The following is a 24,275-nucleotide window of genomic DNA, read 5'->3' as shown; positions in this document are numbered from 1 at the left end:
GGGCTGCTGTGTAGACGCTCGCCCCAGAGTGCGCTACATTATCTGTTTACAGCAATGCTGCCGTATTGATCACCTCCTCCTACCAGATAAGCTGAGTGATTCACAAAAAATAGGCGGCTGCGGAGATGCTCCTGCCATATCTCCCCCCGGGGAGGCTGATTCCATATTGTTACTATTACATTAATGAGCTAATTCCTCTGCGAGGCTCCGCTAATGTCCTGGTGTAACTCCGTGGTCGCTGGAATGTCTGGATCAGGGTTTATTCTGCCCCGGATTCTTCACACATTGCACAATGACATCTGAAATGTTTGCATGCATCTCATTGATTTTACTGTACCGTAATTCTATTATTTAATTATCTTTTCATTAAGTTAATCATTTGTCCCACAATTCTTAATTCATGGCTTTAATGAGCTTAAATAACGTAACTTCACAGTTAGATATTTATATCCATCTCTTAAAAAGAAGACTGCTACCCTCTGCCTGCACACAACGTATGCTTTTGAACACTGAATAGCAAACACGACAGAATAAACTTCTGTAATAACATGGGGAGGTAAAATCGTATTTAAAAGTAATGTATGTTGACAATTTCCATTGATCGGAAAAGGATTAGCGGGACTTTGAAGGTAACTTAAACAGGTGAACTACTGTGAAAGGTTTAGGAGTCTTTGTGTTAACTCAATTTGTATTTCCACCACTGTCTCACATGACCTGGTGTATCCTGTGAAATCAGACCTGGTACCTGTGGTTTTATTTCAGGATGTTTACCACCATTTACGAGAGAAAGAGAGAGAGAGCGAGAGTGTGAGTGTGTGTGTGTGTTGCATTTCTATAGAGTCCAGTATATGCGAGGAAATTGTTTGGATGTGTTTATTAAAGGCTGATCCAGTATTTCTAGCAAAGCCGCAAATTCATTAGGCCTTTTTTGTAAAAAAAACACAAAAAAACAACTTGTTTTCGTTATATTAATCTGTTGATATACAGAGCTTTGACTGCTGCCTTTTTGCTAGTGTCGGTTCCTGCTACAGTGTAAATGAAAGACAGAGCAAGACACAACAGCTCCTGTGCGTGATGCTGTGTGACCGCTCATCAGATTTCTCCCGCTTCCTACCTGGCCGGTGTGGCACGACAGCAAGAGTAGACGTCTTGGAAGCACTCAGGGTATCAGAGAGTCAACAGCAGAATCTAATTAAATGTCATTTAGATAGAAGTGAATGAAGGGATTGTTTGACAGCACAAGGAAATGGATTTGCCTCTTCACCTTTTATTTTGGCTTAGGATTCTTTTTCTTCCCCTGAACACAAATTTACCCTGTTTAAGAAGAAGGGACTCAACCCGATCTGGAAGTTGGTCCGATTTCTGCAGCGTCGGTCCAGTCAGGCTCGACTGCGCGCATAGGAAACGCACACAGGGGGGCGAGAAATGTGAGACTCTGGTTGAAGAGCACAGATCTCCGGCTTGATAAGTGAAGGCAGTGACAAAAAACATAAAGGCCCCTTTACATGCTTGTTGTCCCGTTGGCAACTGAATTGAGAGTTGGCCATTTTCTTTAATGAATGGCTTTATGTTGAAAGATGGAGTAAATCCATAACCATATATTTCCCTGTAAGGAAAACCTTGTTTGTGGGTTTTACTTGTGATGTATGCTGGAGAGTTAAGCACATCTTGAAATGGACGTTTTTTTAAATCCTATTGTGAACAAATTATGACTGACCGGATTAGTTTCTTCTTCTTCTCTTTTTCTACCAGCCTTTACTAAAATGGCTTAAGGTATATTTGCATATGAGGGTTTACATTCTGAGCCAGTTGCACATCTAATCCCCCTCACACTCAAGCCTCCACCTTATCATGCATGGGCCTGTTTGCCACCCAGACAGAGCCCCCAGAGGGCTGCAGAGCCCCGGGACGGGATCAGATGTTCTCTACCTCCAGGGGTCCCCGACCCCTTTTTTGCCTACACGGTGGTTGGGGACCCCAATAGCTTTTGCAGTTAAATTGTTATTCCCTGGCTGTGTAAGGTTAAACTGAATGGTGTAGACGAGCAGATTACATCGCCCATTATTCCCGTCCCACTTCCATTCTCAAGTCCAACCTTCAGAGCGGAATTGGTTTAAGAGTGATCATGCACTGAATGGATAGTGGATTTGGAAAGATGTTAAGCACAATCTCTCAGAGTAATGAAAACCCCCGTATTGGTGTAGGCGGAGGTGAACTGGCACACATCGGCCCCTACAAAGGTTTTTGTGTAACATGAGACAGGGCGGTGTGGCACTTTACCAAATTGTTCTACAAAATCTTTGACTGGAGCTGTCATGAGGGGTATTGAGATGGCGAGAATCCCAGGGAGGGCGTACTATCAGGTGTCATGCTCATCAAGCTCAATTAGGTGGGAGGAAACCAAAGACAGATCACTGTGACGGTTCATTGTACGAGCCGGTGTGAGGGCATAACTCAGACATGCCTTTGACGGCCTCCACATTTGTTCACAGACGACCAAAGACAGGCCTGATTAGTTGTGTTACAAAGCAATTCTGTGGTCATTGCACGAGCAGTTGGATGAGTTGATTGTGAAGCCAGAGGGCCCGATCTGTCTTGACAGAAGTCAAGTCGTTTAATTTGAATTTACCTGTCAGTTTGTAGAGCGAGAGAGAGCAGAAAAAAAAGCCATGCCTAGAGTTCAAATTCTCCAAGCCCCTAATATCACTGCTGTGATCCCTCAGAGTTCAATGTAGATTACTACTTATTTATTTATTCTTTAAGCAATGGTTGAATATCCGATTACAGTTATTTGCATATCAATGTTCCAGAAAGGGCAGAAGCTGTTGTGGAATGAATGGTTTGTAAGGGACAGCGCATCAGATCTCAGTTGTCACGGGTAACCTACTCACTAGTACCGTTGAGCAAGATGAACTCTATCCGGCTGTCCCGAAAACCGTTCCTTTCAGTAACCAAGTCAGTCCTGCCTTGTCAATTTTATCTCAGTCAGGTCATATGATATCCCTATTGTCATGCTCTGCTTTACAGGCACATGGTCCTAAATATCAGGATCGTGACTTGAAGTACATAAAGTAGTTCTTGTCCGTTGCTGGCATGGACATGTTGGCAACCACAGCTTGGATTTCATAAGCTGCTTCAAACATTATATGATAACACGGTATTTGGGGGGAGACTGGTTGAGTTGTCATGTTGGTCTTCGGGTCGAAACTGCTCTCCATGTTCGTTGGAAAGTCCTGACGCCGCATGGCTGGAAGACGCATAGTTGGGTTCTAATGTTAACACACCTCTTGCTCCACACAGACTCTCACACTCAATCAGTGCACTAAACCACTATGGTTGAACTTATTCCACTGTCTTCATACTTTTAATCAAATTACTGGCAACATGTGCTTCTCACATTAACACCGTCTCAAGTTATCGAGAGTCTGCGATCTGCCTCGACCTGATCTATTTTCCTTTCCTATGCCAGCGCGGTTCGACAGAAAACGTGCAGCAGATGTGAAGGTTTTCGGGAGATATCAAAATGTTTACCAGTTGAAATAAACATGGCCTACTTTAGACACTGCAGAGGCAGATTCCTTTCCCCCAGCGAGCAGATAGGACATACCATTCTGCCAATGACTAAAATATACAGTTGTCGGAAAATATTAAGTGAGAGGGGGAGTAGTAGTCAAAGCAGAACAATGACCAGTTATCTGAAGCATTCATCTTCTCTGGGGCTTGTTTTAGGACCGGGAAGCTGCTGAGCGGAGTAGTGCTATCTGCTCAGGAGGAAATACTGAGCCATCTCAGCCAAAGATGGGAGCGAGATTGCGCTTAGCTGCTCTGGAGGTGCCTGTAGTGCGGGGTGGGGGTCTCCACATAAGTAGCTGATATGAGTGTTTTATTCCCCAAACTGGCTCCCTTACTAGCGCTGTCAGTGAGATATGCTTTTGACTTGCCAAGACAAACTGCACCCTTAATGAACCACAAATACGGAGGAGTGTGTTTGGTTTCCTGATGACTGCAGCTAGTCCTGTCGCTGCCCAAAGGGGAGACATTTGCATCCCCGTATTACTGGTTAACTTACAAATTGCAAGGGGAGTAGCAGCCTGCATGGAGGTGTGTTTCTTTTCATTTTGACTTTTGAGCTCATCAATAACCACTTGTCGTCATCATTCTGTGTTAGATCGCTCTGTGCTGCTGTACACACCTACTACCTGGCATGTTCCCACTGCCCCGCCAGCTGCTTCGATGTGCTGTTCAGCAACAAGATCGTTCTCCTCATGGACCTGCTGCTGCATCAGCTAACAGTAAGTCAAAGAGCACAAAAGACCATTTTCAGTTTGGTTTGTTTCTGGCTGAAGTGTTATTTCAATTTCTATAGAGTCCAGTATATGTGAGGAAATTGTTTGGATGTGTTTATTAAAGGCTATTCAAGTATTTCTAGCAAAGCCGCACATTCATTAGGCCTTTTTTGTAAAAAAAAAAAACACAAAAAAACAACTTGTTTTCATTACATTAATCTGTCGATATACAGAGCTTTGACTGCTGCCTTTTTGCTAGTGTCGGTTCCTGCTACAGTTTTAATGAAAGACAGAGCAAGACACAAGCTCTGTAAGAAGGACTGTAAACATCAGCCCGCTCCAAACATGTAACGGTGGTTGCTCGCCGGGCCGCCTACACTCACAACACAGACAGGAAAAGGCACAGGCGCACACGCTTGTGGTACATGCATGAACTCTTCTGGGGCCTCCTCTTCCAGCAAGTGAGTTCCAATCCAAAGAAGTCATATTTCCTTAGGGCGCACAGGGAGAGGTTAGCCTGTTTGCTCGAGTTTATATGAAACATATCCCAGCAGCTGTTCTGCTGACTGACATATCCAACAGCACTGCAGGAGACAAAGTTGCTGTTCCACGTGTGTCCAATGCAGATTAATAATTGGGCTCAAAACCTATTCATGCTTTGATAAATTATAATCCAATTTACAAGTGAGACAATACCGTTTTCAAATACCGCAGAGCTTTCTTTCTTTTTTTCTTCTTTTTTTTATTGCTTCACAGAGTGTGTATGTCTGTATTCTGGTATGCATGTGTGTAAGCAATGGAGTAAAGCAGTGGGGGTTGCACTGCCATTTGAGCATGTACCCTTTTAATTAGATTTGTGGAGAATGTCGGTGGATTTACCTTTGCTGTCAGCATGCGCCCCAACCATCAGACCAAATGAGTAGAAGTTAAGGTTTTCCACGTTGCGCAGCAGCACTATATCTGAAACGTGGCCTTCTGCTTGTGTGTTGAACGCAGTTTGTCTTGGCTGACTACACCATTTAATTTCCTTTTATTTGGGCTTCATCTTGTCCCCACGTAATATATTCTTGGGACATCTTGACTTGTTTAGACCAGTGTGTCTGTCATTTGTGTAGCGGAGGAAATGCCTTTTTTCTGTAGCTGTAACAAACAACACAAATGTATATTCTGCTACCTTTTGGCAAAAAAATGACTTTACTGTGCAGAGAATGTGGGAAAATAATTAACAAAAACATTTAATATTAGCCTCTGTGTTAAATTAACGTTCGATGGACCTCTCTTGTTTATCCCACACTGTTGATATTGTGTCTAATGGCATTTGGATACATTTGTTCAGATTTCTGCATGCAACCATGAGGGTTCAAGAGCACCATTTGGATGGATTGCCTTGTATAGTATGCTGTCGGTAACATACATTTTCTTCCATTCTTGCAGCTATACGTCCCAGATGAGGACAAATCTATTTTCGGCCGCAGTGTGAACAAACAAGTCTTTGAGGGATTGACGGCAGGATTGCTGCAGACCATCGCCGCCATCTTAGCGACCCTGTGGCCGGATGACTCTGAGCCTGGCAAAGACAAAAACACCTTGATTTTTTCCCTGGATGCCAAGGTCAAGAGCTCTGTCGAGTCCTTTAACACTCGCGCTCAAGACTTAATCAGGTATTTCATTCCTACGTACTGTTGTACTGACATGGTTTCTCCTCCGACAAGGTACATCTTTTTCTCATTTTCTGACCTTTTTACCGTCTTTAATAAGTCCCTCCTCCACTCCTCTTTGCTGGGTTGAGAGTCGGTCAACCTGTGATATCGTCAACAGCGTGCGTTATGTAAAGAATTGGCCGACAAATGTCAGATCTCTTGGAAATGGCGCAACTGGTGTCTTGTTAGAATGGGAACAGTGTGAGAATGTATTCTGGCATCCTTCCAGCTTGTACTGTTTCCACACATTCAGCGCCGCATTTCAAGTAAAGTCCATTTCGGGGGGAGGGCACAAAGTAGCATAAACAAAGAGCACTTCCCAAGCTTTGAAAGGCCTCCTTGAACCTGGCGTTGGAGCTAGCCTTGTGGGTCTGGGCTGTAGAAGTTGGGGCTGGGTTGGAGAAATGTGGGCTGTGAGGAAAGGCAGGCCCGGCCTGATGAAGCCTCGTGGAAGAGTGCAGTCTTTCCACCACCCCTCCCACAAGCAGTTATTCATCTGGACAGAGCAGCTGCACAGGCCCACCGCTCTCATCCACTGACCCAGTCGTAACCCTGGAGACAGGGGAGGGCCTGAGAAAAATGGTGTCGTCGGACTGGTAATCCCAAGTACGAGCACACAAGATTTACCTCAACTGCCTTTTATAATGTATATGCTAGTGGGGGGGATCAAAAACATTTTTAGCTTTTGCAACACTCTCCCACTACGCAAACCCATATATCCAATGGACACGAGAGCGCCATTTCCTTTCGTCTTAATTACCAGTCTCGCCCGTCTTTTGGTTCCCTATCATTGTTATACATGTTGAGACACACCGAGTGGCAAGTTTGACCACCAGGCAGGCTGTCAAAAAGAGAGCCGGTATGCACAAAGCAGTCACTGTGAGGACAGTGATTAGAGGACAACCTACATCTTTGCACTGACCACATCAGCTGCTAGAAAGCCTTGATTGTCAGCTAATAGAGCCGTATAGATTTTCTTGAGCTGTGCCTGAGAGGAGCCTGGAGGTGCGAGCATACCGGGGCACTGAGATGACGGCCCACTGTCAGGGGCCCCAGAGCTAGGCTGGCACAGGGGCCACAACAACCCCCTAATGACACTATTAGCAGTGATTTGTGGCTGAAAGAGTACAGGGAACATGATCATGAGACCTGTCATTGGCAAAGACAAATTGGAGATATCGCAGTAATAGCAGGGGGTGGAGGGCTTAGGTGGGGTATCTGTTTTCAGTTGCAGTGGTGTGGAAGTATGCACAGTAAAGGCCTTTGTTTGCCTCTATGAGGTGAGCTTTCTTTAAAGGAAGTCTAGCAAAGTAAATTGGGGAAATGAATATTAACCCCTGCATGTTTTTTTCTGTGTGTCTTCCAGCTACGTCGTAAACATGGGTTTGATTGACAAGCTGTACGGGTGTTTCCTGTCAATCCAAGGTCCCGTAGACGAGCAGCCGAAGGTCTCAGCTTTCCTCCAGCAAGCCTCGGCTCTGCTGCACAGCATGTGTACGCTGTGCTGTAAGCTGTGTTTCGTCGTAACCGGACGGTGAGCATTTCCCCAACACGCGTTAAACATCGAACGTGATCTCCTGCTCTTTCTCCGACAGACGCGCGCACACACACACACACACACACACACACACACACACACTGACTTGTCCCTGTGCGTCTAATGATCGAGCCTGATGAGACGGGAATCCTGGTTGCTCAAACAAAAACTGTGGTGGCTCCGCAATCAGCCAGCAGGTCGTTTCCTCCAGCCAGCGATCTGGCTAAGCTGTCGTTCCTTCAGATAGAGATAGCATCTACTTGACCCGGTGCTCTGTCACTCACCATAAACCTTAGCCTGCAGCGTGGGGGGAGCCCACCCACGTGTGTTACAGTGACCTCCATTCACAGAGGTTCAGCGGTGCCGCTGACGGAGGCGACACACACAGTCACACCAAGGGACGTTGGTATCCAAAGTTCCTCTCTTAAAAGGAAATTACATGCCAACCACGGTAGCAAGGAGACCCGCTTTGATGCTGTGCATTACTACAACATTTAAATAGCGATAAGCTCATCGCATTATCGTTGTCACGCAGAATCTAGGTGTCCTTCGAGCCAATTTGGTTTTCTTTCAAATGGACCCCACCACTTGGCAGCGCACCGCAATCTTCTTACTTAATTTGAAGTGTTGCCCCTTGCAGCTGGCAAGGTACCGCGGTAACGACGACCAGCTGCTTCTCACCAGCAAAGGAGAAAACGGCCTCGGTAGTTTGTCACTGAATGTCTGTGAGAGAACATCGTGTCAGACTTTGCAGGTTTAATGAGACTACGGTTGTGATCAATACAGCAGCCAGCGAGCTCCGCTCTGCCAAACCTCTCCCAAGTATATAAGGACGCTCAATGGGCTTGAAGAATATTTTGGCCATGCCAGTTGCTGTGTCAGGGGATTATAATGGCATTAGGAGGCTATGTTCTTGCCTCGCAGCATATTTCACGCATAGCCTGTTGGCTAACATCAAGTATCAGCTTGCGCTGTAGGTTCCATCCAGAGGTCACGCGCCCTCTTTTCTACATGGCTGAAAATCATAGCTGGTGCTGCCGGGGTTGTCTTCGATTGTCAGTCTGTACTAGCTGAATGTTTGCACTTCAGTCTTCCTACTGTAAATAATTAATGCCTGTGTTGCTTCCATTTCTCTCAATTAAAAAAACCTGCAATGATTTTTTTTTTTGGTCAAAATTAGCCACAAGTACTGATATTTACACGATACTTTTACACGTATTTCAAGTTGTTCAAATTTTGCAATGGTTATTTCCCTAAATGTCTTTTGAAGCTCGTTGAATGACAAATCTTTAAAACGCGGTAACTTGTGTTGCATGTCAACTGTGTTGACTGAGGCCCTTACACCAACTATCGCTCTGTAGATCCGCCAGATTCAAGTAGCTGCCATGAGCTTCACGTCATGGCATTACTATGTTTACTGTAGCCTGAGAGGGAGCAGAAGACACAATCTTAACCGTCCCACTCAGCGGCACCCAAACTGTCTGGCTGGGAATTTAAAGTTAAGTTAAAAAAAAGGGGGAAACGGATTGAAAGCTCTTCACAAAGACTGAAAAACTATTATTCTATAACTAAACAGAAGTACATAGGGTGCCTAAGACGGACCTAAGGAGCAGCTTTGATAAATGTGAATATGCATTCCTGTGTTAAAGTCTGTGCTCACACTCACTGCAGTGAGTTATGTCAGGTAATGTAGCCGCACCAACAGGGTAGTATCTCTTATCTAAAGGGAAGGTCGTCTAAGCCCTTGTCTGGTGAGTAAATCTAGAGGCCGCGAGGTCTCTTTCTTTTCACGACACAAGCTCTATGAATGCACAAATAGTGATCTAAATGTAACAAATGGTTATCTTGTATGATATCTGTGGCTATTTATTCATTTATTTATGAACACGTAGCATTTCTTTTTGGTTTTGCTGGCCACACCCACTCCTCCTCTCCAGGACTCCCAGTATATTTGACAATAAACGCCAGGACCCGACTGGATTGACGGCCCTGCTGCAGTCCACAGACCTGGTGGGAGTGGTGCACACTCTGTATTGTATCCTGCTGCACAGCTTCTCGCCAGAGTCTTCTTCCCAGAGTCAGGAACCGTACAGCCCCGGGGTCATCCAGGTGGCTTTGCAAGGCATCAGCTTCCTCAACAGTTTTGCCCAGCTGAACCTATCGGGCCTTTCAGGTATCATTCAGAAGTATACGGCTTTCACTTCCACAAATGTAAAAATCCGTAAAAACATCAAGCAGATTTTCTCCAGAAGCTCAAAGATATATTTGTTTCCTTCACAGTGACTGACTACATCAGATTTTTCTTTGAGCATTTTTATGTATTGTAGAAACATTGTTATACAATATATATTTTACTGATGAACATTCACGGTACATGTTTCTTTAAGGAATAGCTAGTACCTTTTGTATGTTTTTTAAACTATATACTAGAAAGAGCTGTTTGAATGGGTAAAATATAAAAACAAATATTTATATAATCTTCCCTGGATTTAATAAAAAAATAACTGATGCTAGTTAATTTGTTAAGAGCCAGTGGAAGAGGAGTCCCTCTCCTACAGACAAACTGACCTGTGACCATAAACACGGCTGCCCTCTGACCCCGGGTCGGTGGCCGGGTCGGTGGCCGGGGTTGAATTGAGCCCGGTGGGTCAGCAGTTAGGATGGAGCTCGAGTGATTATCATTGTACGCGGGGCCGTACATTACCCACCCTGAAGAGGAGGGGGCGACAGCTTCACTGATCCAAGGCACCACATAGACGGAAAGCCACGAGAGCCAAGCGAGAATGCTGTTAATCATTTTAATGTCTTGTGGTAATTACTTTGAAGCGGCTTCCTTTCCCTGACCCACCACACTCAATTCAAAACAGCTGCAAATGAAAGCATTTCCCTGCCACAGTTTTATGAACATTTTAAATAATGCTTTGGGGTTGTAATGACCTTGTGTTTCACATTACCTGCAAAGCAACGGCTAATAAGTGTTGACGGGGATGGATGATCTGAATTTAGGCCGTTTATGCTTTATGCATATAATTATGCTCCCAATAATTTGTTTAGAAAGGAATTTGAAATGGGTTCAGGGAGTGTGAATCACAGGGAGACAAAAAATGGTTCACATCTGAGCAATGTTTCCTGTTTCTCTTTTCAGAAATTAAAAATTGGGGTGGATATTTTCTTTAATACATAAAGTTATCAGGCTTGAAAATGGCCTTCAGCTGCTCTTGGCTTGCATCCATGGATGTTACAATGCTGTGTTATAGTGCTCTGTCACACTGACATGTTTTTTAAATACTGTCTCAGAGCTGCTTCTATTTTTCAGCGGGATTAGCTAAATATATTGTCATTCATTACTTTGTATTGTCATGGTGTTGAGCTCCTTGTACTCACAGTGGTCGAGGACGTATGCTTAATTCAGTGTGAAACGCGCTAACATGTCTCCGACCCGTCAGTCTGTTCTAGGAGCCGAAGGCCTGTCTCTAGCTTTCAGACACATCGTCAGCTCGCTGCTCTGGTACTGTACCCAGCATTCCTCTGAAGATCTTCTGCACAAAGTCATCATCTGCGTGGGATACTTTACTGTCAACCACACGGACAACCAGGTAAACCGGCTTGAACACCTGCTGACTGCATAGAAATTAATGAACATTTGGTCAGATAGGAAAGAAATCTCCTCATTTTTGGTTATTATTTAATTCCTGTTGTTGATTATTAATTTTGATAGTCCCACATAATTTAAATTGATAGATATTGCCTGTTTTGTCCAATCAACACTCTTAACACCTAAAATACTCAGTCAATTATACATGAGGAAGCATAGAACATAATTGATATGGAATTTAGAAATGTATTAGTTCTTTGTTATCTTTTATTATCATATTTTTTGTTCAGGTAAAACATCAATCTGCTTAATTTTTCAGGAATAATTTACACAATAATTAATCGAATTGCAATCTGTAGATTTTGTGCTAATTGTCAAATGTTTAATGGTTTCAGAACGAGTTACATTGCCTTATGTCACTTGTCATCTGAGTGAGGAAGAGCCTGGTTCTATCATATCACCGCTGCTCACTTCATGTATAATTTGTCAGGAATATATATATATATATATATATGCCAAACGGCAGCAGACAGCCCCCATAAGCCCCAAATAACTATTTATAGGCTGATCACCGATTCTCTTTTACCAGATTTTTACTTGTAATTAAAGGCTCTTCCTCATGTCCTATGCAATTTAATTATTCTGATGTATAGAATTAGCATCTGTTGGTCATTTTAGAAAGTAATTTACATATTATATTGAATAATTGAATGAGCACAATAACATTAAATTAAGCGGGTGACAGATGATTCTCCTTTGAACGCTTACAAGTAAAGGATTTAGTTTAAAAAGAAATATCATGTTGTGGTACATTTTGTCAGGAAACAAGATCCCACAGAAGGTCCACACAGAGTTGATCTTTGCCAGTGGTCCAGTTCCTGGAATGCGTCCACTCAGTTCCGCACCAAGATGGATGGCGTTAAGGGGAATATTTAGAGCAGCTTGAGCTTTTCTCAGGCTAATGTAAGCATTGGCAGAACACAAAAGCAGCCCGAGCCGAGGCCCGTGCATTGGTGAGACTGCTGATTCACTGTCGGCACGCCAGCTTTTGTTTATACACACAAATATATAAATATCTAGAAATAAGGCTGCTCATAAAAAGCAGAGCTTTGAAGCAGCAGTATAAGTAGTGATGTATTCCCTCTGCTCCGGGGGCATGAATAATTCACCTTGTCACACGAAAAGCCATCGGCAGAGTAACATATGTATAGGCCTGTGTGTCACTGCTTGTGGGGGCGAGCGAGCCGTGTAGCCGTATGTCTCTCTGTCTCTCGGGTGTGTCCCTAGAGATCATTTTTGAAGAAAAAAAAAAAGATCAAACGCAACAAATTACACCTATTTTGCAACTGACAAGTAACAATACTTTTTCGCCTGAAGAGATGTGAGCCGGTAATCTCCTCTGCGAATACAGTGATTCATTTGTGAATGCTGCTTGGTGATGATCTGTTGAGTGTTCGAGCTGACGAGGTTTTAATTGCAAACTGTTATGACATGTTAACCCACCTGATTCCCGCTTGCTCCTTTAGAAAGACACGAGCAATGTGAGTGTGTGTGGAAATCATAAGAAAACCTCGCATTTCTTTTTCAGTTCATGGAATATCTGCCATAGACACGCAAGCAGAGGGAGCAACACACAGAAACACACACACTTGCCTGTAGACGTGGGTCTCATTTTAGGTAGTGTATGGACCTTTCAGAAATGTATCATAACGAGTCGTGTTCCTTGGACCATCTCCTGAGGTCACCTGACTCCTCTGTGCTTGTTTTTCATAAACCGTCACCAGAGCTTTTACACTTCACATCCCACGCGCATCTTCAGAGCTCAGCCTCATCTGTGGGGTCGTTGCTCCCCTTCCCCTTCTCTACGAGGGCGTTCCCTCTGCCCCTCTGCCCCCCGGGCCGAGCGCCGGGCCTGTAATTCCTGTTTACCCGATGTTGAAACGCTCCCTTCAGCTGTCCCATTACAGCCAAGCCCTCGCTGCCTGCGGGGTAAGTGCAGCTCGTGCAGACCGTAGGGAGCCAGCACCAGGGAATGCACACTGTGTGTCACCCAGCGGAGTAAACAAAGGCTGGGTAACACAGACAGACGCGCTCGCTGCTGACTGGCAGGAGGGGCCCTGATTGTTAACCCGGGTGATGATTTACACTCCGCTTCAAGGGTGAGCGCAGGTCCAACGGACTTTAAGTGAAGCCGAGGACATTTTTATCCCTGCAGACCTTTTCAGAGAGGAGTTTCCATTTGTCTGTAACACTGTCATCAGGTTAGTTTTGGGGAAGTGTTATCTGCGCTGGAGATCTGGGGTGGAATGACAGCGTCGGCTCATAGAGATAAATAAAGAGTTTTTAAGCTTCATTGTGTAAACGGCAGGGTTTTTTAAATTTATTTTTATGGGATTTTAAATGTAATTAGACAATTGCCTTAAAAGTCAAGTTGGAGGGTCCATGTAAATGTCTGGCTCGCCAGCATCTGATTGTCCAACGGTAATTTACGCAGCGTCCTGTGCGCGTCTCAGTCGGCCATTGGAAACGTTGTAAAGGGGTCCCCCCGGCGAGTCACTGGGCTGTCCACATTTCGTGGCGCACGCTGTGCCGCTCGTCTTATCAGCGGGGGCGGTTCCACCTTTACCTCTGGTTTGTTTCGCGGGTTTACCGTCGGATTATACGCCCCACCCCCCCCGTACCCACCATCTCCACCCCGCTCTGACGCCGGCTCTTTCTCAGGTGTTCGAGCTGACGAGACGCTTTGACGTGAATGGAGATTCCTCTAGACCAGCGGTTCCCAAACTCAAGAATGCCGCGGCCCAGCTTGAAATCTGAAAATTTTTCGCGGCCCACCCAAACCTTTAATCACAACTCTGATCAAAACATAGTGATTAAATGACCTTAAGAATTTAACCAAAATCAAACATCCGCGAGCAAAAGTCCGTCTCCGCGAGGTATTTGCTCGCTTGGAAAACGTGAACTTTGTTGCTGGCGAGGAGAATCTCTGCTCGCCAGGGGCGTGGCCAGTAATGAGCAAGGGCGGCACTGGCCCACCCAATCAAATTGTTTTTTGGTAATAATTTTTAGTTTATTTTTACTATTCAAATGTATTTAAGAACATATATTAATATCAATTTGATTTATGTTTGACTGGTGTGTGTGTGTTTAATTTGTTTTCCTAATAAAACTGAACTGTTAAAGTAAATTGTAGAAATACTCCTTCTGGAACGTAATTGGTTGCTATGCTTGCTAGGGGTTCCGACTGGACGACTCTGGGCAGCGGTGGGTTCTTTGCTAGCTGGCTGCTTTTTTAGCTAATGATTAACATCGCAACAATAATGGCTAAACAAGTGTCTTTGATGTGTTATTTTAAAAAAGCAAGAGTTGAGGGAGAAGACTCTCCACTGCCTCCATCTACCGAGTCCACCCAGCCCAGCCCAGTTCTTTGGACTCATTAGCCCACAAGAAGCCTAGTCAGGCGCCCGTGGCGGCCGCTGCTTGCTCCGTGGCAGTGCCGGTGCTCTCTCCCGGTCAGCCTGACGCGGGATTACCTGCCGATCTAACCGCAATTGATGAACCACCTTCACAACCCAATTTGAAGGTATTTCCCTGCACTGTCAAGAATGGAAAATCAAGGAGCTTCTCATCAAAGTGGTATGGACAGTTTCCTTGGTTGGAGTACAGTGTGATCAAGGACGCGATTTTCTGTAAAATGTGCAGACATTTTCCAAGCGCAGCTGACAGCCCATTTGCGAAAGAGGGACAGAGCGACTGGAGCTCCAAATCCGGAGCAGTGAGCTAAGTACTGACGTTACTCGACGTAATATTAGAAGTGCTTGCTGAATATGCTGAAAGCAGTGGCCAATCGAAGGTTGAGGCGCAGTCACTGTTGAAACAAATACAAACAAAAAAGTTCTTATTTTTACTCGTCACATTTGGAAAGTTATTTCAGACGAGCGATTTTGCCACACAGGGTTTACAAAGCCCAACATTGTCAGTTTCTGAGTGCATCAATCTTATTGAGGGACTTAAAGAGAGCTTTGTATGGAAGTAAATCTGTGTCATCGGATTTTGAAAGAAAAAGGTGATTGAATTTCTAGCACTGAATATTTATGCATTGAAATCATGTATCTGAATGTTTTTCAACGTTAAAATATTCAACTGCAAAAAATTAAACCGCAAACAATTCAATGCAAAAAAAATTCAATGCAAAAAAATTCAATGCAAAAATTCAATGCAAAAAAATTCGAACCGCAACATCCGGGAACCCAAGGAAGAGCAATCGATTCTAGATCAAGATCGGGAGCGTGCGTCAAGCAAAAGGAGCGAGCGCCCCAATACAACTTGGGCTTGTCGACTATGATGACCGGATTTCAGCCATGTCCATTAATAACGGGGCTTCGTTGAGTGTTTTAACTTTAACTTCATGCCATCAGTGTGGTTTGTGTCTGTAAGATTCAGTAATAGACTGCTGATGCTGGGATGCTTCGACGAGCTATTAGGAGTGATTGGCGGAGTTTTGAAACCAGGAACGCGCTTGTAGAGCGCATAGGAGCCGCTGCAGCGTAGTGGGGGGGGGGAAGCGGCTTTAGCGGAGCGTGTGCAGACGCATAACCCCGACAGTACGTGCAGGTTATGCTGTTTACATGCACGTGCAAGTGAAATTACAACTGAAACAACAACATGAAATTAGTTGTTGATTTAACTATGCGGTGTGTTGTATAGCTGTATGCCTTGTAGCAGCGGTTGCCAAAAAGAATGCCGCCGTCCACTTTGAAATCTGAAAATCTTTTGCGGCCCACCCAAACCTTTAATCACAACTCTGATCAAAACATAAACTAGGGATGATTAAATGACCTTAAGAATTTAACCGATTAAAAATGTATTAACCGACAATGTATGTTTTGTATGCCATTTTCTCCAGAGCTCATGTGCCGTGTTTTCCGCACAATAAGGCGCATAAGATACTGCAGTCTATCAGCGCAAATCACTGTCAAAATTCGAGAGCGCAAATCAGGTTGATGTGCGCGCGTAAATCAAACATCCACCAGCAAAAGTCCGTCTCGAGCGAGCAAAAATTTGTCTCGAGCGAGCAAAAGTTTGTCTCCGCGAGGTATTTGCTCGCTTGTGAAACGTGAACTTCGTTGCTCGTGAGGAGAATCTCTGCTCGCGCTCGAAGTAGTTTTCTACGCGCTCGCTGTTGTTCTTTTTGACAGTAAGGTGGAGACGGTGCTTTCAGGGTCCGGTCGATGAGAGGCACAAAATCTTAATTTCCACCAGGCTGATTGCATTGTATATGGTTGATTTAACAGAATTTAGGGAGTGTGTTATTTATTTCAAACCGTGCTCTGCTGAGAGTTTTTATTATTTTGATTTAATTTCTTTTACTTTTAGCCTACTTTTATTTTCTGTCTTTGCACTGCTGACTAGCCTGAATAAAATAGACAGGTTATTGTCTATGCTGGTTTGTCTAGCCTTTATTGAGCTCTGTTGGTTGAGCATGATGTTTAGACAGTGTTTTGTTATTGTCTTTGCCGAATATTGCAAAATAAAGGTGTAACTGTTTTTGCAATTTAGCTACTCTCTTTTCTACTCTCTAAGGTTTAATTATTATTTAAGTAATTTTTTTTCTACAAAAAACTAGGCCCACCCACTTTTTCACTGGCCCGCCCAAAATACAATTTCTGCCTAAGCCCCTGCTGCTCGCGCACAAAGGAGTTTTCTACGCGCTCGCTGTTGTTCTTTTTGACAGTAAGGTGGAGACGGTGCTTTCGGGGTCCGATCAATGCTGCGAGGTGGGTCCGGATTAGGATTGAAGGATTAGGGATGAATGAGGTTCATACATTTTGTTCGTCCGGCGGTGCTGCAGCTTCATTATGCTACTTGATATTGTGCTTTGCTCCACGCTTTGCTCCCCCCCTCCAAGTTCTTACACCTGCTTTAGCTTTGTTTTTTTTGTCTTCGACACTGGGTTGTCCCCCAATAGTTTTGTTTGCGTTTCAGAACGTTAACTTTACACACTCTTTGTTGTCATTGTGGACAGTGAGGAAGTTATGTAACGGAGGTGTCATAAAACTCTGCACTGTTTGAGAAGAAAACGCCAGGTCTCTGAACTTAAGAAAGAACAGCCAAGGCCCTTGAGTTTTTACTACACGAGCCAGACGCGCAGGTTCAGATGCTCGCAGTTTGTTTTATGATGTCAGGCCTTAAACTGCAGATACTTCAGCTGAGCTCGCAGGGGCATAATCTCCAGCTGGAAAGCTTTCTCGGGCCCTGGTGTTGCCCTTCACCTGGGTGAGGCGTGGAAAGTTGGCAGGAGACTGGAGTTTCAGCAACATCAATACTCTTCCTGCCACCAGGTTTGTTTTATGTCTCTCTGCGTCGGCGGGCACTTGAGGGGTGGACAATTTGTTTAGGCAGCTGAAGATGGAACTGTGTGTAGCGGAGGATTATGAGATCGCCGGGTGATTTGTGGGTGGGATCTTCTCAGAGGCCCCCGGCTGAAATATCCAACACTTGCTTTGGTGTTAAATTATGATACCTAAACCATAAATATTCTGCATTAAGACCCCCAGCGTTCCACGTTTGAGAACAGATAGTTTGTCTTTCTGTTCTTACTCCCCCCGTGAGTGGCTGAATTTGTCCCACATTCCTTTGTGAAAAACACTTAATGAGTCAGTGAAACCAGGGATTTTATTCTTCCTCTGTTGCGCACACATCTTCGCAGCGCGGTTTACATCTTAATAATGTACTCCAGACCATAATTTAATTCACCACAGCAGTGTGAAACACACACCGAGAAGGAATCTCGCCACAGCAAAAATTGGAGTGTTGAAATTTCAGGGTTAAAAATTTCCGAGTTGATTTTCACTCCCTGAGTGTAATTTTAACACATTCTGATTTAAATGGTGTTCAGTGTTGGAGTTATTTGGCAGAGTTGATCATGTCAGTGTTAACCCAACTCCGCAGAGACGTAATTAAGCTCCGCCCATGCCTTTCACTTCTTCGGTTAGAGACAGAGAAGACAAGTCTGCACCATTTTCTACCTCTCATGCAGTACTACACGGTAAGTGCAATTAAGTTAAACTCACTGAAACAATTAAAAATTGATGCTGAGAATTTCAGTATGAACAATTAAATATCTACAGAGAATATATGCCTTACACAGCCGTGTTTGTTGCCAGGACTGAACAGTACATTTGTCCTCGTGGTTAGCTAGCTAGTTAGCAGTGTACGGTAAGCTAGCTAACAGTTTGTTACTAAAACTATCTCCAACTTTATCAATAATGATTTAACAATTCATAGGCATACTCAAAGGTAGGAAATACAAAGCATTATGATTTTTAACTATACAAAATCTTGTTTGAGGCTGGAGCCAACGTTTTTTTTTCCTCTTTGAAGATCAAAGGGACCGCAAAAAACGTGTCCCAACACGCAGACGGTGTTTCACGTGTCTAGTTCACGTGTCTAGCTATCCATCAGATTCTATGACCTGCAGTGTTGGAAAAAGTACTCATTTACTTAAGTAAAAGTATGTAAGTATTACCATTACTATAATTACCAAATTAAAGCTAAAGTACAAAATTAGCAGAAAATTGGGGTGTGACTGATATATATGAAATACATTTAAGTGCATCATTGAATACTTTATTTTTTTTTATTTTTTTTTATTTACTTTGTCAAACTTCATTGCATGTCTCAGTCAAAATGCTGGTCCAGGTGAAGTACAGCCAACAGCAGAAGTATGTAAAGTTGGATGAGGATGAAGGACTGTTTGACTTTCTGCAATTCCATGAAAAAGGTTAGTATGGCTTACAAAAAAGGTCTTAAACCACATCCGTGTTCTTTTTAAAGCTCTTTAAATGCCTTTATCAGACTCTTATACTGTAAATGGGTGTACATTGCTAAACATTTTCAGTTCTGCAATGTGTGCTTCATGTAAGTGTCAAGTGTAAAGTATAATATACACCAAAACAGTCCAGAAAAAAAGGCAATCATCAATTTTTAAATTTGGACTTGGAAGGGAATGGGTTTTGCGAGGGACAAATGCTCTATGTCTATTTAATGATTATACAGTGTTGGATGTATGTATTTAACATGAACAGTTATTGGCTGTGAGGCAAGAAACAGTGCGACAGTTCAAAAGCACATTCAGTTTGACCTTATCTATTCCAGTCATGGAGAGATTTGGCCTGCCACCTGATGCAAATGTTATATACAAGGATGCAACAGGGACAGAAGTTGATGCAGAAATATTCAGCGACCTCGTTGGACAAGGCAATGTGGTCCTGACAGTTTTCTCAGATCAGGGTGAGATATTAAGGCAGGTATAATAAAGCACTCTACACCTTAGTATATCATTTAATAATTTAAATGTTCTCTATTGCTTTAGAATTCTCTGATTTCTCCTTGTCTTCTGAGACGTCTGACTCAAGCTTCAGCTCAAGTGCATCAACTATAATCCTAGATGTTCCGAACAAGAGACAAAGAATTGAGGATACACGTGATGCTGTGTCTGCTAAACAGGTTGCTTAATGCTTTCACATTTTTTCACTCTGAGTCACTAGAAAAGCTGTTTATCACTATGTTTTGTATTCTCATGTTTTTGTTTTTTATTAGTTGATAGAAGCTGTGCTAAGAGGCAAGTCCGGAGGTGAAGAAGTACTACAGGAGTACCAAACAACAGAAACCCAGATGCTGCAAGAAGACAAATGGTTAATATCCTGGTGGCTCACATGATTGACAATCATGGGTATGTTTGTTTCACATTGTTTTTATTTGTGCCAAATAAATGCATGACCATTGCATAAATGTACTAATTTACTAATTTAATATCTCCTCTCAGGCACTAAAACAATCAGAGAAGATTATGCACGTGGGATAGTGATGCTGTTCCCTTCCCTTAAGGATCCATACTCCAAGAAGGGCTATGTAATAGGCATTATTATTGTTTAAACTTCCATGTCATGTTGTGACCCAAAACTGTGTGGATGACATTGATATTTGAATTCCGTGAGATTTCTCATGAGCCTGGTATTACAACACATTTCTTTTTTCATTTCAGGAACACTTCTATGATGCTGCAAGCAGCACAGGATACATTTCTTGGCGTCTGAAAACAGTCCAGAGGAAGATTCGTCAAGTATCTGCACAGCCACCAAAAAGCCCAATTGACTTTTCTCCAGTAGGCCCAAATTGCCAAAGGACTGTTAATGTTGAAGGGCAGCTTGATGGTGATGCTTGCCAAGAGGCCATGTCTTTGCTTAACCATGCAGCAGACAATTCCCTGATTTTCCAGAAGATGAGAGAGACCTTTCAGCATCGTCAGAAGCTTGTTAATGACCCAGGCAGAAGTGTTGATATACTCTCCAACTTCCCAAGATTTCTGGATACAAAAGGATTGGTAAGTTTGGGATGAGATGTTTGGAATGGCTTGAAATTTGAAAGTATTTCCAGTAGTAGTCGTAGTTGTTGTTGTTGTTTAATATCTTCTTTCCTAAAGGTGGAACAAGACTTCACTCTCCTATTTGACGAAGACACATCATCCAGGCTTCTTCAGAAATGGGATTTGTTCTTCAAGCCAAATGTCATTAAAGAGGCTAAGCGGCTCACCTCAACACCAGAGTTGCGTCGCTTGGTGCAGTCAGCAGAAAGTCCCCCAGGAAGTGATCTTGATGAGGCAACAAGTGAGTGTTTTGTTTATTTGAATACCTTTGCTATCATTTCAGTTAAACTATAACTGCAATAATATTTTTTTTTTTTTATTCTGTGTCTCTGAACGTTGATCTGATTTTTGGGATAACTGTGACTAATAGGTGGATGACTCCCTCTTCTCATTCAAACTTAAAGTGTTACATTTGAAGAGGTTTTAGTTAATTCTTGTGACTGTTTGTCCTCAGCCTACGACCAAGAAATGGCCTCCCTGTTGTTGCTGTTACATCTCCTTCCACCACCTCCAGGGGGACTGAAGTCTCCAAAAATTAGTGCATGTGATGCAGTTGAAAGACTTGTTGTCTTTCATAAGGTAATTATATTATTACGGGGATTATAATAATTTGTCATGTCAACATCTTAGCCACATATGTAAATGAGGGTTGTGGATTGTAATTATGTCTTCATTCCCATCTTGCACAAGCCAATAAGATGTTAGAATAATCAATTCTATAATGTTTTTTTATTTGGCTGCACATTATTCTTGTCTCTAATGTTCAGTTTTCTGATCTCAACCATAGTCATGCTGCAGTTTGGAGGAGCATCTCCGCAACCAGCAGGGTCGGCAGCCGTACCTCCTCGCTGTTGGGCGTCAGAAGAGCAAGATTGACAGCTTCTACGTCACCATGGATAAGCGTCTCATCCCATGCAAGGCAAACCGCTCCCTCGGGGCATGTGATGAACTTTTCAAAGCACATTTTGTGTTAAATTTGTCTTACGATGTGGCACTTGTGAATTTTTATACATTCCTGCAGACAACAGTGTATAACATTGATGTGGGGAAAATGAAGGAGTCACCCAGAGTTAAAGACTTGAGAGCAAGACTGCTTAACCAGCAAGTAGCATTCTCACCCTGTGAGTAAGAAGCTATAACAATGCTGACCTGTTTCATGTGTCAGAAAAATTATCCCAGCAGTCAGCAGTTGATTTCACATTTAAGAGTTGAACATGGTTACTATCCTGGACCCAAGTTCAAATTGTTTTGTTCTCAGCAATGCTGTAGGCATCAGTTCCTAAAATATGCAGGTTTTCGAAAGCACCGTAATAGTGTTCAGAGCATTTTTCAGCAAACTCAAACTTCAACTGTTGCATGTTCATCTAGTGAGCCAGTTGCAACTTCATCTCAGGCACATACTTTGGAGGACCAATTTATTCCACAAAATCAATGTAGTTCTTCCAGTATTTCTTCTGAGGCCAATGATTCAGGACTTACTAAAGATCCAACTAAAGAAATGTGTGCATCCATCGTGGCCAAATTACAGGGGAGTGGGATATCCAACAGTTTGGTATCCTCAATTGTAGGAGATTTGGAAGAACTAACGAGTGAACTTCGCTCACAAGCAAAGCATACAGCTATTTCTGCTTTACCTATAACTGACCCCAACATATCTGTGATAAATGAATCTTTTGAAGATTATGAAAATCCGTTTTCAAATCTGAACACAGAATGGAAACGAAATAAATACTTCCACCAAAAATGGGGAGTTGTTGAGCCAGTAGAAATAACACTGGGAGTGAGATATGACAACAGGCGAAATCAGAAATCCGGTACTTATGATCAAGTACCTGTGAAGGATACTTTTATCTATGTGCCAATTTTAGAAACATTGAAGTTCATGTGCAGAAATCCAGACATTTGTGTTTTGCTAAAGAAGGAGTGTAGATCAGAGCCTGACACTTATACTGACTTTTTTGGTGGAAGTTATTTTAAAACCCACCCTTTGTTTACAGCTAATAAACATGCATTGCAAATTCAACTATACTATGACGATTTTGAAACAGCCAATCCCCTTGGCTCCAAACGTGGAATACACAAAATTGGCTGTCTTTATTTTGTTGTAAGAAATTTGCCCCCAAAATTTAATTCGGTTTTGATGAACATTCATTTGGTATCACTTTTTCACACACAAGATCTGCGCAAGTATGGTTTTGATGTTATACTAGAACCGTTGATAAATGATGTGAAAAAACTAGAAAGCCAAGGGCTAAGTCTTCCATTTGTAGATGAGCAGGTATATGGTACAATCTGTCAGATTACTGGAGATAATCTAGGGATGCACACAATTCTTGGTTTTAATGAGTCATTTAGTAGCCGTCATTTCTGTTGCCTTTGTTTGATTGAGAAGAATGATTGTCAAACGGTATACAGTGAGGATGATCCTAAAGTGATCCTTCGTGGAAAAGATATGTTTGATATGCATTGCCAGTCTCTCCAGGAAAACCCACAATTTAAGTCACTTTATGGTTTGAAAAAAAGATCTGCACTTAATTCATTGAAGTATTTCCATGTTTGCAATAACTATTCATTTGATATCATGCATGATCTTCTTGAGGGTGTGGTTCAGTATGAGATCAAATTGCTTTTTGGATATCTCACACAACACTTTATGTCAGAACAAGACTTGCTTTCCAGGATTTATGGTTTTGATTATGGATTTTTAGAACGAAAAAAATCGTCCTACAAAGATTATTTTGGAGAGTGCTGGCAATGGCATTGGTTTGAATTCTATTCAGACATTGTGTCTTGTGAAAAACATCCCACTGTTGTTTGGTGAAATTATTCCTGCAGGAAACAAAAACTGGAATTGGTTACTGTTGTTACTTCAAATAATGAACATAGTTTTTTCACCTTCTCTCACTCTAGGTATGACAATATATTTAAAGCATTTGATTGTTGACCACCACAAACTATTTAAGCACTTGTATCCACATAGAAACGTGATACCTAAGCATCATTTTATGATCCATTACCCATCTTCTATAAGGAAAATTGGCCCCTTATTATATACGTGGTGTATGAGGTTTGAGGCCAAACACAAGCTGTTTAAAGATTCTTTAAAAAATTTCAAAAACATAACCAAATCGCTTGCTATAAAGCATCAGATGGCCATTGCTTATCACTGGGAAACCTTCACCCTCAAAAAAAATGAGTATGGGCCCATTAAATCTTTTCTCTTCAGAGATGAGAATGTGGTCAACAATGAAATGCTTGAAACAATCTTGTCAAAAGATGTTTTCTCAACTAGTTGGGTTAAAGTTGATGGTGTAGAGTATAAAGCTGGACTAGTTATTTGCAGTGCAATGGAAGAAGACATGCCAGTCTTTTGTCAAATAAGTGATGTACTTTTGGTTGAAGATCACTTATTTTTTTTGACAAACAAGCTATTTACAGAGAATTTTGATGACCATCATAATGCATTCAGAGTATTACGAAGTGCGGAAAGATGTTTACTAAAAATGTCTTAGCTTAAATTTCAAAAACCGTTTGATATTCAAAGCTCATACAATGTTTCGGATGAAAGTTTGTACATTATACCTTCATTCACAATGTTTTAATTCAACTGACTGCAAGGGAGAAAAGGAATAAATGTTTTTGAAAATGTTTTTGTTTATTGTGATGAATTCTTATTAATAGAAGTATATATTTAATTAATACATTTAAAATTAATTTTAACATTTTTTCA

The 24,275-nt window shown here is 42.5% G+C and overlaps 2 protein-coding genes across 5 annotated transcripts in view; both read left to right on the top strand.

The window, feature by feature from the left end:
* LOC120812844 (S phase cyclin A-associated protein in the endoplasmic reticulum-like) overlaps nucleotides 1-11,152 on the top strand; it is a 46,998-nt gene extending 35,846 nt beyond the window's left edge. The window contains exons 18-22 of the mRNA XM_078097974.1: nucleotides 4,169-4,292; nucleotides 5,721-5,947; nucleotides 7,353-7,520; nucleotides 9,461-9,696; nucleotides 10,980-11,152. Coding sequence (XP_077954100.1) covers nucleotides 4,169-4,292; nucleotides 5,721-5,947; nucleotides 7,353-7,520; nucleotides 9,461-9,696; nucleotides 10,980-11,152 — 928 coding nt within the window. The remainder of the gene's footprint in view (nucleotides 1-4,168; nucleotides 4,293-5,720; nucleotides 5,948-7,352; nucleotides 7,521-9,460; nucleotides 9,697-10,979) is intronic.
* Nucleotides 11,153-11,693: 541 nt separating this feature from the next.
* LOC120812671 (uncharacterized) lies at nucleotides 11,694-24,191 on the top strand. Of its 4 annotated transcripts, none has more exons than XM_040168826.2 (10): nucleotides 11,694-18,166; nucleotides 18,803-18,901; nucleotides 19,276-19,410; nucleotides 19,493-19,626; nucleotides 19,720-19,852; nucleotides 19,946-20,031; nucleotides 20,165-20,503; nucleotides 20,603-20,786; nucleotides 21,000-21,124; nucleotides 21,333-24,191. In XM_040168826.2, exons 5-10 carry the CDS (start codon nucleotides 19,849-19,851, stop codon nucleotides 21,672-21,674), a joined length of 1,080 nt encoding a protein of 359 aa, XP_040024760.2. In that variant the 5' UTR covers nucleotides 11,694-18,166; nucleotides 18,803-18,901; nucleotides 19,276-19,410; nucleotides 19,493-19,626; nucleotides 19,720-19,848; the 3' UTR covers nucleotides 21,675-24,191. The 4 variants fall into 4 exon arrangements, with proteins under 4 accessions (XP_040024760.2, XP_077954074.1, XP_077954075.1 ...); XM_078097948.1 differs by having other exon boundaries at nucleotides 11,694-18,635; XM_078097949.1 differs by lacking the exon at nucleotides 19,276-19,410.
* Nucleotides 24,192-24,275: the final 84 nt, after the last annotated feature.

The sequence above is a fragment of the Gasterosteus aculeatus genome, chromosome Y (assembly GCF_964276395.1).
Source record: "Gasterosteus aculeatus chromosome Y, fGasAcu3.hap1.1, whole genome shotgun sequence".
In the NCBI taxonomy this organism is placed as follows: Eukaryota; Metazoa; Chordata; class Actinopteri; order Perciformes; family Gasterosteidae; genus Gasterosteus; species Gasterosteus aculeatus.
The sequence above is the reverse complement of the archived record's forward strand: the minus strand, read 5'-3'. Positions and strand labels throughout refer to the sequence as shown.

Bases quoted from the DNA above. Each gene is read 5' to 3' on its own strand.
- LOC120812671 (XM_078097949.1), top strand. The intron at 20,504-20,602 runs GTAAGTTTGGGA...TCTTTCCTAAAG, and splicing joins TTCTGGATACAAAAGGATTG to GTGGAACAAGACTTCACTCT. The intron at 20,787-20,999 runs GTGAGTGTTTTG...GTTTGTCCTCAG, and splicing joins TGATCTTGATGAGGCAACAA to CCTACGACCAAGAAATGGCC.